This window comes from Panthera tigris, chromosome A2 (assembly GCF_018350195.1).
Source record: "Panthera tigris isolate Pti1 chromosome A2, P.tigris_Pti1_mat1.1, whole genome shotgun sequence".
Classification (NCBI taxonomy): domain Eukaryota; kingdom Metazoa; phylum Chordata; class Mammalia; order Carnivora; family Felidae; genus Panthera; species Panthera tigris.
In genome coordinates, this window is record NC_056661.1 from 80,659,339 (window position 1) to 80,673,599 (window position 14,261).

Here is a 14,261-nt window from a genome sequence, read left to right on the forward strand (position 1 = left end):
GCAGAGCCCTCATGAGTGGGATCAGTTCCCTTATAACAGATGCCCCACAGAAATCCCTTGCCCACCTATGATGTGAGGGCACTATGAGAAGATGGCCGTCTATGAACCAGGAATCAGCTCTCACCAGGCACAGGATCTTCTTGTACTTTGATCTTGGACTTCCCAGCCTCTAGAAATAAATTTCTGTTGTTTGTAAGTCACCCAATCTATGGTGTTGTATTACAGAAGCCCTAATGGACTAGGAGACTAGGTCATGGACTAACTGTTGAAATGACTTATTTGTTTTAAATCACAAAACGCTCTATACCTGTAGCTGAGAAGTTCTCTAGGGGAGACTGGGGGACATGAATGGAGATTCAACAAGTGGCCTTGCTTCTGTCTTTCTGAATTTATCATTCCTTTGGGGTTCTCTCTTTGGACACTGATATATCTGCCTCCCTAATCCTATCTAAATGAAGTCTGTCCCAATAAAGGACAAGTAAAGTGTATGCAAAATCAAAGATGGCTAGTGTCTTTGTCTGCTTGGGCTGCCATAACAAAGTACCATTACACTGGGTGGCTTAAACCACAGAACTTTGTTTTCTCACAGTTTTGGAGGCTGAAAGTCTGAGACCAGTGTGCCAGCATGGTGAGGTTCTGGTGATGGCCTTCATCATGGCTTGCAGGTGGCTGTCTTCTCACTGTGTCTTCACATGGCAGAGACAGAGAGCAAGTTGTCTGGTGTCTCTTTTTATAACAGTGCTAATCCCATCATGAGGACCCAACTCTCACAACCTTATCTAACCCTAATTACCACCCAAAGGCCCCATCTCCAAATATCATCACAACGAAGACATGAATTTTGAGGGAACACAATTAGCCCATAGTGGCTAGTAAATGTAAGAAAATTAACCCCACTGACAAAAACAAAATGTAGATGAAATGAATTACTGTTTTCCACCTGTCAAATCAAAAATTTTATTATTCTCTGTGTTGGCAAGGTAAAATGGACACTCACATTGGCTGTTAATAAGAGTGTAAATTGATAAGACGTTTTTAGAAAGCAATTTTGAGATATGTATGAAGAGCTTCAAGATGCACCTTCTGATTCTATATTCTTCTAGAAATCTATCCTGAAAAAATAGAGATGAAGATATGTACATTTCATCATTATTAATAAAAATTAATATTATATCCTATAATTTTTAATACTGGGGAAAAGTTAGAAATAACCCAAATGGCCAACCATTTAGAAATTATTAAACATTTATGGTACTACTTTTTTTCTTCTTCTTTTAAAAAAATTTTTTTAATCTTTATTTTTGAGAGAGAGAGAGAGACATAGAATCTGAACCAGGCTCCAGGCTCTGAGCTGTCAGCACAGAACCTGATGCAAGGCTCAAACTCACAGATCGTGAGATCATGACCTGAGCCGAAGTCAGACATTTAACCAACAGAGCCACCCAGGCACCCCGGTACTATTTTTTGCAATAGATTATCAACCAACCTCAGTACATGATGGTTTGAGAATTTTGGGGAGACATGGAAAAATGTTCACAACATAATGACCAGCCAAGGAAAAAAAAAGATATACAAAAAAAAAAAAAAAAAGAATATACAACAATATATAATCCTGATTTTAATTTGTACAATTATCATTTTAAAATTTAATTTGTTAAAAATATATGCACTGAGGAAAGAAACTAAAATTTTTCTTAGAGGTTATTTCTGGTTGGCAGGATGATGGTTGAGTTGTATTTTCTTCTTTGTATTTTCTCTGAATTTTCCAAATTGCATAGATCACATGTTATTTTTATAGTCAGAAAAAAATGTTCATATATTAACTGAAATGCTGGTCTAACTGTAGTAAAAATGCCCCCTTTTTTGCTTTCCCATACTATTAGCAAATAAACTAGAAAGCAATAAAGAAAACACAGGGAGCATAAAAGTGTTTATTACTGGGAAGTGCTGGTTTCTCATCCCAGGTACAGCTGGTTGGCCTGTTGCAGACCTGCGTCTGGTCTCCCTGGATTGAGCGCCCTTTTGCCTCTGGCCACGTACATGAGGTCTCCTGGACACCCCATTTCCTAGATGGGCCAGTCTCTGTCCCAGCTAGCACTGTCATAAAACCCTCTTCCTCAGGTTCGGTTTCCAGATAGCCCTGTGTGTGCCTAATTGCATACTGACAGATTTCCAAAGGTTTGGTTTTGTTTTCTGTTAGCAGAATCCCAGGGTTCTAACGACTCCTACAAGGAACGCTGTATAGCTGGAGAAAGGGCATCGGGAAGAAGAGAGCTCGTCTTCTTCCCCTTATACACTCACCCTACAACATCAAAGAGCAGCTCTGCTTTTATCTGGATATATTTTGGGATTCCCATGAGGTTGTTTTGTTTGTTTTTTAAGATTTTTTTTTTCTGACTAAAAAAAAAATGTATTTGAAATCACTGTGACCAATCACCATAGTTCTGTCAGAAAAATGATCTCTTCCTTCATGGTTCATGTTCTCATGTGTCTTTTCTTTCCCTCATGGGCAACCAGTATCTAATATGGCTTCCATGCAAACCTACATGTATTGTTTGTGCAAGAGGTACAAACATCGAGATACAGAATGGCTGTGGGTTTTGTTTTTTTAGACCATGGAGTCAAGTACTTTGTAAACTTTAATTTTAGGTTTGAAGTAAATGAACTAATTGATCAAATACTTGGAAATCTGTGCAATAAGAGATTTACTCGCTACATACTATTTTTAATTCAGGAAAAATATATTTTAGAAATTCCACGTTTTTAAAAAACATCTGCATGTGGACACTCAGAGCCTGCACCTAGATAGAATTGTGGGAAAACTGAGTATTGTCTTCTGATTTCTCACTCACTAGATTCTCTCTCTGAGATAGTTCTTAGAATTCTGAAATACTTCATCCCACTACTGTTGGAATCTCCTTCCTTGGAAATATTCCTTACAAAAGACATTTGTATTTTAAAAGGTATTAAGATAGCAATACACAATGAAGCCTTATTATTTTTGAGAGAGCGAGAGAGAGAGAGCACAAGCGGGGAAGGAAAGAAAGGGAGGGAGACACAGAACCAGAACACAGGTTCTGAGCTGTCAGTACAGAACCTGATGCGGGGCTCGAACCCACAGACCGTGAGGTCATGACGTGAGCCGAAATCGGATACTCAACTGACTGAGCCACCCAGTGGCCCCAACATTGTCAATAATATTTAGAAATCCATTTCTTCTTCAATTTTCTAGGCAGAAGTCAGCATGGTCCCAGGATGGGTGAGATACTATGGGTATAGTGTCTACCAAATTAGTAAACAGCTGTACATAGCAATTGTCTCTGAGAGCAGAAAAGTGCTCTGCAAATTGTTAGCTCAGATTTCGGTTTAACATTTAGTTTGCAAAACTAGATATTCCCAGCAGAGGGCGTATTTAAGTTACAAATCAAAATTTTTTTTGCAAAGTTTTCTATTTTTAGAAATAAGCGTTTTTTTTTATTTTTATGATTTTTATTCATCTTTTATGCTTTATATTTCTTTCATGATAGCTTCCAATTTGTATTTTGAAAATATTGCATTTATTTCTAAATTACATAGATTCTGTTACCGGGGATTTTTTTTTTTTTTTTGAGTTTATTTATTTTTGAGAGATAGAGACAGAGTGTGAACAGGGGAGGAGCAGAGAGAGAGGGAGACACAGAACTCAAAGCAGGCTCCAGGCTCTAAGCTGTCAGCACAGAGCCTGATGCGGGGCTGGAACTCACGAACTGTGAGATCATGACCTGAGCTGGAGTCGGATGCTCAACTGACTGAGCCACCCAGGCGCCCCTGGGGATTTTTTTTAAGAACTAATTGCTGCAAATATTTACTAGAGATGCAAGAATCAGTAATTATTGAATATGGAGCAAGAGACCGCCAGCCAATGCAGGAGAGAAGGAACTGATCTATTAACTCCTTTTACTGGACCTTGGGGATAGACGTATCTTTTGAGGGCAGTTGTTTGCTGCGTTCCCTTAGCCCAGTCAGCCAACTCACAGATGCAGTTCCAGAGGCAAATTTGTGGAACACTTAAATAACCAAAAAGTATACAATGATTATTTCTCCAGTAACAGTTTACTTATTTAGGGATTAAACAGCTGGTGACCACCAGCAGGTATCAGAATCCATTGTCTTGCTCTCACCTCACGGAGACTGGGTCTCCTCACATGTCCCACCTGCCTTAAAACCCCTCAGGTTCTAGTGTTGAGGGACATCTTCTCTCGCTGATGTTCCTCCTGAATGGCTGAAGCCAGCTGACCCTTTTAAATAATCTTCAGTATACTTTGAGTTATAGAGTTTCTAAAATAAAAAATTGACACCTTCTATTTAAATGTCAAGAAGACACAGAAACTCTTTTGTTCTCAAATTGTTAACTTAGTAACTTCTGTAGAAACTGATTAAGAGTTCCCCTCCAATGACACAATAGCATGCCAACTCCATTTCTACCATAATGGGATGGCAAGAATTTGTGAGATGTCACTTGGAGCTTGTTTGCAAGGGGAGGGAGCTAGAAGCGACTTTGAACAGAGACTTAAACCTTATTCCTAAGAAAAGGGGTTTCTGTAACTGTGTGATTCTGACATTGCATTTTTATTTTTTTTAATTTTTTTATTTTTTAATGTTTATTTTAGAGAGAGAGAGAGAATGGGGGATGGGCAGAGAGAGAGGGAGACAGATTTGAAGCGGGCTCTGCGCTGACAGCAGAGAGCCTGATGTGGGGCTCAGACCCACAAACTGCGAGATTGTGACCTGAGCCAAAGTCCGACGCTCAACCGACTGAGTCACCCAGGCGCCCCTGACATTGCATTTTTAAAAGCAGTCTCATCTTGGGATGCCTGAGTGACTCAGTTGGTTGAATGTCAGTCTCTAGATTTTGGCTCAGGTCATGATCCCAGGGTCGTGGGATCAAGCCCCATGTGGGGGTCCCCACTGGACATGGTGTCTGCTTAAGATTCTCTCTCTCTCTCTCTCTCTCTCTCTCTCTCTCTCTCTCTCTTTCTCTCTCTCCCCCTCTCCCTCTGCCCTTTCCCCACTCATGCACATACATGCTCTCTCTCTCTTTCTCTAAAAATTAAATGAAAAATTAAAAATAAATAAATAAATAAAAATAAAAGCAATCTCATCTAAAACAAATAAGGTGAAAACTATATGTTGATTTTTCTACCATTAATTTAAAAGAAGAATGTCTTTCTAGTTTGCATAAAAATAAAATATTTCAAGGGGAGCATGGGTGGCTCAGTCAGTTTAAGGGTCTGACTCTTGATTTCGGCTCAGGTTATGATCCCAGGGTCCTGGGATGGAGCCCCATGTGGGGCTATGTGCTGGGTGTGGAGCCTGCTTAAGATTCTTTCTCTCTCTCTCTCTCTTTTCTCTCCCCCTCCCTTCCCTGAACGTGTTCTCAGCATGCACTCTCTCTCTTTAAAATAATAAAAAAAAATGAATAAGGGAACAACCAAATAATAAATGAATGAATGAATGAATGAATGAATAAATAAATAAATATTTCCAGATAGTTAACGTGAAAAAACCCCTCGAGTTCTGGAGTGCAATGCTATGGGCACGGGAGGAGCCCTGTGTTTGTAGTTTAAAAACCTTCTCACTTTATGTACCACCTGGCCCTACTTTGCCTCATCTGTGAAATCCAGAAATAAGAACATAACCTCTAAAAGTCAAGGTCAACTCTAGTGGGATTTTGGGAAGCAAAATGAACTGTGACTCTCTGATGTTTGGCTGTCTGCGACATTTGGCCATGTGACTGGTCTTGCTGGGGTTTGCTTCTGAATGGCCTAGAGAAGTCTAGAGGAGAGAGGAAGACCCTGTCCCAGGTCCCAGTATAAAATTCTGGCTATGTCTGCTTCTCTCTCATCAGAACCCTTTACTCCAGCCAAACTGGTCTCTGCCCCTGAGGTGTTGCTCTTGCCAAGAGAAAGACCCTATTTGCAAACCATCTGCTCAGTACTTGCTACCTGGAAGTTTCTCCCACTGCCCAGGGCCTCACAAGGCTTTTGTAATCACTTTATCTCTGTACTGGGGAAGCAATTGATTTTTGCATTGCTACTTAGGCCCTTAGTATATTTTACTATATTTATCTGCAGTATCTGGAAAGTCAAATAAGTCTTGCTCCCTTGAGTATCTAAGTGTCTCATAGATAATTACTACTTTGCTATTTATATTTAAACTATTGTTCTATCAAGTTCTCTCTCCTAATCCTTTCCCCCAAATGTATTTGTTCTAATCTCTTCCATCAGGCTTGGTATAAAGTCAATCTCTCTGTCATCACACTGGCCTCTGAATGGTACAAGGGAATAGTTTTGAATTTCTTTTCTCTTTGGTCAAGTATTTGGCTCTACAGGAGGTGATGATTATCAGTGAATGGCTTGTTACCATAATCATCTATGGAGTGTTTATTTTATACTAGAAACTATTCAAAATACTTTTCATGTATTAGCTCATTTAATTCTCATGATAGACCTATGATATGTGTACCTTTATGATATGTATAGGGAAGGAAATAAGAACAGAGAAGTAATTGTCAGAGCTTCCCCACTGGGAGATTGCAGATCCAGAATTTACAGCTAGTGGAACCCAAGCACTGCATTATCTTGCTCCTGGAAAGATGGATGGTAGTTGAAAGGAGTAGAAACAATGGTCCTGGATAAACCCATGTTTGTCATCAGTCCCCATACATCTTTCAGAATATTTGAGAAAGACTGGGGACTGAGTTAGACAGAGCCAAAAGCAAGTGGAAGATTGCACAATTATTTTGTGAAAATACAAGCTTCAGAAAGCCAATTTAGATCTTTTTAAGTCATGGTGTTTTTTGTCCTTGATTGTGTAAGTTTTTACTTAGAAACCTAGCAATAATAATTGCTAATTAATAATAATTAATGTGTTTTTGACAGCCAAACATTCATCTTGTGGGAATTTTGCATAATTTTGCCTCTGCAAAACTAATGGTTTTGCAATTTTTATTTTCATTGGGCGGAAAAAAAGCTAGTGATTCACTAATTATGTTTTCTTATTGGCAGATAGCTATATGCTGTTTAAACATTAATATATAAAGCCTTAGCCTATTTTATTTTCCCAGTGGGAAACTGAACAATGAGATATCTTGTGCAAAAAGTGAACATTTGAACTATGCTAGTTCCATATGCCTTTATTATCATTCCAGAGACTTTTCCTCTCAACTTGATTTGACTTCTACAAGATAACTTTTCAGGAGAAGTAGTTTCCTAATCTGTGGAACTTAGAAATATAAAGAAGTAATTTCTTGTATTCATTAATCAGATCCCAACTTTCTTAAAAATCACCTCAAGGCACCAATCCTCAGACTTCAGTGTGTAGAGGAATCACCTGGGGAGCTCATCAAAATGCAGCTTCCCAGGCCCCATCTTCAGAGACCAATTCACTCCCCAGGTGATTCCAATGCAGATATCCTCAGGGTGCCAGAATGGAATGCAGGATGTGGTAAGTGGGGAATGGAGAAACTCAGCACTCTGGGGACTCAGGCACAGCAGTGCCAGAAAGCAGATGGGCCTTTCATGGGACTATTCAGGGAGCTGTCTGAAGTCTGGCTTCCACGTAATAGAAGACTTCCGGCCTTGGGTAACAGAATGCTATTCATATCCATCTTGCAACTGTGGTGAGAATCACTGACCTCCTGTGCAATTATATTCTGTAGGTCTAGGGGAGAAAGAAGTCAGTCAGCAGATGGCTAAGTGCTCACTGTGAACATCTGGGGTGGGGCTCGGTCAGGAGGCAGAGCTGGAGAAGGAGAGACATGTAGGTCTAACCACTTTGCCGTAGTCTTGAGGGCTGGGTTCTCAGCCTGCAGCCTGCACACTAAAAGGGGGACATGGAGCTAATTGCAAAGGGAGAACTATGTTGTGCAGGGTCCAGTCAGGGGAAATTATCCAATTTCTTCCTTCTGGAAGAACACTATGAGAACTGCTAAGAGACTAAGGCAGGACTTCCAGGCCTGGATCTGCTGACACTTGGTCCATGGAGGTGGGAAGATCCCTGCATGACCCAGTGGGTGAAATTACTTTGTTCACAAGTGAGTGAGCAGGAAAAAAGCCAGTGAGAATAGGCCCTCTGTAAAAGAACGGCCTCTCCACCTCCACCCCCAGTCCTGCCCCATGCACACTAGACCCTGCCTGCAGGCAGTGAACCAAAATGGCAAAGAGAAATGTCTAAGGAGGATTCCAGGTGGTTTCTGTGGGATGTGTGCTGTAAACTGTTTTCTCTGCCTCAAATGGAGAAATATTCTCCATTTTGGGAAAACTCAATGCGGAAAGTAAGATGGCAACAGCTTTCTGAGTTCATATACGTACTTTAATTTTTTTTTTTTTAATGTTTATTTATTTTGGAGAGAGAGAGAGAGAGAGACAGAATGCGAGTGCGGGAGGTGCAGAGAGAAAGGGAGACACAGAATCCGAAGCAGGCTGCGGGCTCTGAGCTGTCAGCACAGAACCCGACATGGGTTCAAACCCACAAACCCAAGATCATGACCTGAGCCGAAGTCGGACGCTTAACCGACTGAGCCACACAGGCGCCCCTCATATATGTACTTTAAATATCCAGATCCAGTAAGCCATTTGTTTGGATGCTACAGGCTTGTTGCTACAAGCTTGCTTTCTTTCTTCTTTTTCTTTCTTTCTTTCTTTCTTTCTTTCTTTCTTTCTTTCTTTCTTTCTCTCTCTCTCTCTCTCTCTCTTTCTCTCTTTCTTTCTTTCTTTCTTTCTTTCTTTCTTTCTTTCTTTTCTTTCTTTCTTTCTTTCTTTCTTTCTTAAGTTTTATTTATTTAAGTAATCTCTACACCCAACGTGGGGCTTAAACTCACAACGCCAAGATCAAGAGTCACATGCTCTTCCAAATGAACCAGCCAGGGGCCCCATAAGCTATAATTTTTCAAATATATGTTCTGTAGATGTTGTGAATGATAAAATACAAATTTTTTAAAAAGACTCTTTGAATTTGTAATAGATTTTGAGGGTGGATTTTCTCAATAACTTTTGTGGTTGGGTCTGAGGAGATTTTTGACGTTAAAAAGGAGGACTTCATACTAAAAAGGGGTAGACACCACTGATCAAAATATCACAACTGTGTCTTCAATTTGACTCCAAAATACCGCCCATCGAATGTAAAACACTGAGCAGCAACTCCATTGTGTCATTTACAATGGATTTTTTTTTAAGTAGTAAAGGTGAAACTTCATTTGTTAGACTTTAACAAAATATGAACACTGGATAAATAAAGGAGTGTCTATAAGGTACGCTTATTTAAAAAACTGTCACATTGGGGTGCCTAGGTGGCTCAGTTGGTTGAGCATTTCACTTCAGCTCAGGTCATGATCTCATGGTTTGTGAGTTTGACCCTCACATCTGGCTCTCTACTGGTAGAAAAGAGTCTGCTTTGGTCCTCTATCCCCTTCTCTCTCTGCCCCTTCCCACCTCTTGCTCTCTTTCTCAAAAATAAATAAAAATATATTTAAAAAAAAACCTATCACTTTATTTGATTCTGTAATTGTAGGAGAGAAACCTATTTGTTGCTTAGTAAGAACACGCACATCCAGGGGTACCTGGGGGGCTCAGTTGATTAAGTGTCCAATTTTGACTTAGGTCATGGTCTCACAGTTTGTTGGTTCGAGCCCCACATCCAGCTCTGTGCTGATGGCTCAGAGCCCGGAGCTTGGTTTAGATTCTGTGTCTCCCCCACTCCTCTCTGCCCCTCCCCCACTAGTGCTCTGTCTCCGTCTTTCAAAATAAATAAATGTTAAAAAAAAAAAAAAAAGAACATGCACATGCAGAAAGAGTGATTCTGTTTCATTTTCCCTAGGCTCTGTTATGTGGCCTACTTACTACATGTCCTGAGGATCCGCTGAAATATTTACAGAAAATGATCATTACTATAATGGAAAATGGTCTCGAAAGTCTTCTCTGGTGAGTATTGTTTTGCTTTATGGTAGGGAGATATTTTATTCTGAATGTAAAACACTCACTATAGAGTACCAAAAGAAGTCTTCTAATCTCAGGATGGTTAAGGAATCCCTCCATAGGCTTTTTTAAAATGTTTATTTCTTTTTGAGAGAGAGAGAGAGAGAGACAGAGTGCGAGTGGGGCAGGGGAAGAGAGAGAGGGAGACATAGAATCCAAAGCAGCTCCAGGCTCTGAGCTGTCAGCACAGAGCCTGACATGGGGCTCGAACCCACAGACCGTAAGATCATGACCTAAGGCCAAGTCAGACAGCTGACTGAGGCACCCAGACGCCCCCTTTCATAGGCTTTTAAGTCTGAAAGACTTCAATAGGAACAATTTCCCCACTGGTTCTTAACTTGAGAAATATAGCCCTCTCTCATCAATAATGTGCTCGTAGGGCAGTTATTTCAAGTTGGGGATGAGGAAAAAGAGGCGTACTCTCTTGGGGGGCACAGCAAAATCTGGAGGAGGGGGTGGTTGACAAAGTCCTGCAGTAGGTGTTGATATACTTCTCCCAAGGGGAGGTGTCTCCTCCTTCCCCTCCCTTCAACTCCACCCATAGAATCATGGATTCAAATCACTGATTTAATTATGGAACTAACTACTATGAAATGAAATGTTTGACAGTGTTTTATGATTTTATCAAAGGGATATGTGCATTGATCCATCAATGAGGCCAAAAATTCGGAGGTTGTCTGAAACTTACATGGAACAACTTTTTGGACTGGATGATCAACTGGTCAGTATTAGTAATCAGACATTCTAAAATATACATCCCAAGTTTTGATGGAAGTTCTCAAATAGATTTTAGATTTTATAAGATGTATGAGGTCAAACTGTTTTTGAATTGGGGACACTCAGAGAAGTGAAGGAATATCACCCCCCCCCAACACCCCGCACACAGCCACATTCATAGTAAACTTCCCAAATTTCCAGAAGTATTTAACAGACATTTATTCTTCCTCTTCTGATAAAATCTTTCTATTATATTTTTCCCATTCCTCTTTCTCCTTCTCCTCTCCTCTTGCATCTTTATAATGATAAAACCAACATTATGGAAAGCTTTAAATGAGGATATTGTCCTTCCTTTCTATCTACTTCCTTCTGTATTCTATCCCTTCTCCATTCTCTTTGCCATCTGCCCAGGGATTATGCTGATAAAGATATGGCCAAACAACGAGAGCTAACTTAAAAGCCAGACCGATTGTTAAAGAAAGGAACAACCAGCTCTAACAGCTGGTTTTGATTCTGTACAGAGGGCAAGGAAGTAATTCAGGACACGGAGACTTTTAGAACAAAGACTGTATCTGAGAGAAGCTACAATAGCAAAAGGCATGTGGGGAGAGAAATGCCAACACAAATTACATGTGTGTGGGGCCTTGTGTGATACCTCCAGATCCCAGGCTGGTGTCTTGGTAAACGCAGGCAGGGCTTGGGAGCTGCTGGTGAACTTGGGCGCCGAAAAGTGAAATCGAAGCCTGGGTCAAGGTGGATGCTGAGAGCCAGGAACAATCTGAAGCATAATTTGGAAGGCTGGGTGGAGGGTCACACTGGATCCTACTCAGTGGTCTGCATCAGAGAGACAGAAATAGAGGGACAGGATATTTCTGCCAAGACTGGGATGATTCTGAGTACCAATACAATGGGAAGAACCCACATGTCCAATCCTAGCTGATCTGTGTTGTGGTGTCTGGGTGTCTTAATGACTTCACTTTATCAGCCATAGAACTTTATCTACTATGAAGTGCAGGTGTCTGCAAACTGTGTTCTCGGAGATGTTTGGGGGCCACCTCAGTAGCTGAGGGGGAGCTCCAGGGGGTGGGGATTCAGGGTCTTTCACCCCCACCTTACGCTCTAGAACAATTCCACTTTGAATATAATGTCATATGAAAAAAGCTTAAACATCATTGCTAAAAGATACTAAAATTATTAAAAACCACTGACGCAGAGGGGTGAACCTCGTCAATATTTTGAAAGTGATTTTGTAAAATACAATCAGATTATGTTCAATATCTAGCCAGAAGCCTAGAGAGAATCTTTTAAAGAATTGCACAGAATTCTGAGACACCATAGCAACTTTAAACCTAAAGTTTTATTAGAAAAAGAATTCTCAGAGATATTTCATGATGTTGAAAGTGCAAAGGATAAAATACAGGAAGCTCATGCACATTTAGAAAGGAGGATGACAATTCATACATATAGAAAAGATGTCTGCTTCATTTTATAAAGTAGGAAAAGTAGAAACTAGATGTGACTTCGCAAAAGGTAAATCTCTAGGTGCCTATGATTGCTTTGTTAGAGGGCTCAGCCGAGATTGAATATGCATTAATTCATTTCTCCTTCACCCTCAGAGGAAAATGAAAAATTCTTTTTTTTTTTTTTTACAAAGGATAAGACACTTTAATCCTTAAAGTTTCCAGTATTTTATTTTATTTTATTTTATTTTATTTTATTTTATTTTATTTTATTTTATTTTATTTTATTTATTTTTAACATTTATTTATTTTTGAGACAGAGAGAGACAGAGCATGAACAGGGGAGGGGCAGAGGGAGAGGGAGACACAGAATCTGAAACAGGCTCCAGGCTCTGAGCTGTCAGCACAGAGCTCGACGCGGGGCTCGAACTCACGGACCGTGAGATCATGACCTGAGCCGAAGTCGGACGCTCAACCCGACTGAGCCACCCAGGCGCCCCAAGTTTCCAGTATTTTAAATTATAGTATACTAAATAAATATCAGCTTTGCTTTTTCCCCCCATTTTTCTTTCCTATAGTTTCATATACAGCTATAATCACTGATGAGCGTTTTTAATGTTTTGACAAAACATTTAAAATATACATATTTTTTAATGTTTATTTATTTTTGAGAGAAAGAGAAACAGAGTGTGAGTGGGGGAGGGGCACAGATTGAGGGAGACACACAATCCGAAGCAGCCTCCAGGCTCTGAGCTGTCAGGACAGAGCCTGATGTGGGGTTCGAACCCACAAACTGTGAGATTATAACCTGAGCCCAAATCGGATGCTTAACCGACTGAGCCACCCAGGGGCCCTGACAAAACATTTTAAAGATCACAAACAATTGTAATCTTTCCCATTATTAAGATTGCTTTGTAGGGGGACCTGGGTGGCTCAGTGATTAAAACAGCTGACTTTGGCTCAAATCATGATTTCCTGTTAGTGAGTTGGAGCCTTGCTTGCATCAGACTCTGAGCTGCTCAGAGTCTGGAGACTGCTTTGGATTCTGTGTCTCCCTCTCTCTCTAACCCTCCCCTGCTCATGCTCTGTCTCTCTTTCTCTCAAAAATAAATAATAAACATTAAAAAATTAAAAAAAAAAGATTGCTTTGTATTGTCTCAGCATGCTTCTGTCTCCACACTGTTCTGCCTATTTATAACAAAGTATTTGTTTCTATTTGTGCAAACAGAGAAAATTGAATACAGGAAACTGTGAGCAAGCCACATTGTTAGAGAAAAAGTAGGAACTGCTCTCATAATAGTAAATAGAAAGACAGTTTAACTATGTGTTCCAAGATGAAAGAATCAACCATTGTCAGGAGGAAACTAACTTCACAGACTTGATTCTCATTTCTTAAGAAATGAAATCTCCAGATGGGTACTGATTACAAGAAGAAAAGACTTCTATAATATTTAAAAAAATCTTTTTATCATGGAAAATTTTAAACATAACACACAAGCAGAACACCATAATGATTCCTCATCATCTAGCTTAAATGACAGTCAACATTTTGCCAATCTTGTTAATTATCTCCCCTTGTCCTTTTTTTTGCTGAAGTATTGGAAAGCAAATCCCAGGAGTTATATTATTTTACCAGTAAATACATCAGTGTGCATCTCTAACAAAAAATGACATTTTTAGGGAACATAGCACAGTGCCATTATGTATGTAATGAAATTAGCAGTAATTTCTGAACATCGCATAGTGCAGATTATATTCAGATATATATATTCCATATTCAGTCCATATTCGAGTTTCCCAAATTGTCTCAAAAATACCTTTTTAAACATGACTCTGTTAAATCAAAATCCATATGGAGTTCACATTGCACTTGGGTATCATATATTTAATACTTCTTGTAATAAACTTTCTTATTTCCCATGCCACTCATTTACTGAGGAAAACATCATTTGTCCTGTAAAATGTCCCACATTCTCATTGTTTCCTCTGGCATCATTTCATTTGTTCTGTTTCTTGTATTTCCTTCAAGTTTGTAGTTAGATCCACAAACTTGATATTCAGGTTCTTTTTT

General features: G+C 39.7%; 1 protein-coding gene across 4 annotated transcripts in view; it reads left to right on the forward strand.

Moving 5' to 3' along the window:
• Positions 1-14,261, forward strand: part of FBXL13 (F-box and leucine rich repeat protein 13) — a 205,949-nt gene that overhangs the window by 3,797 nt on the left and 187,891 nt on the right. For all 4 annotated transcript variants that reach the window (XM_015538250.2, XM_042964988.1, XM_042964976.1 and 1 more), the window contains exons 2-3: positions 9,856-9,959; positions 10,644-10,734. In XM_015538250.2, coding sequence (XP_015393736.2) covers positions 9,856-9,959; positions 10,644-10,734 — 195 coding nt within the window. The remainder of the gene's footprint in view (positions 1-9,855; positions 9,960-10,643; positions 10,735-14,261) is intronic.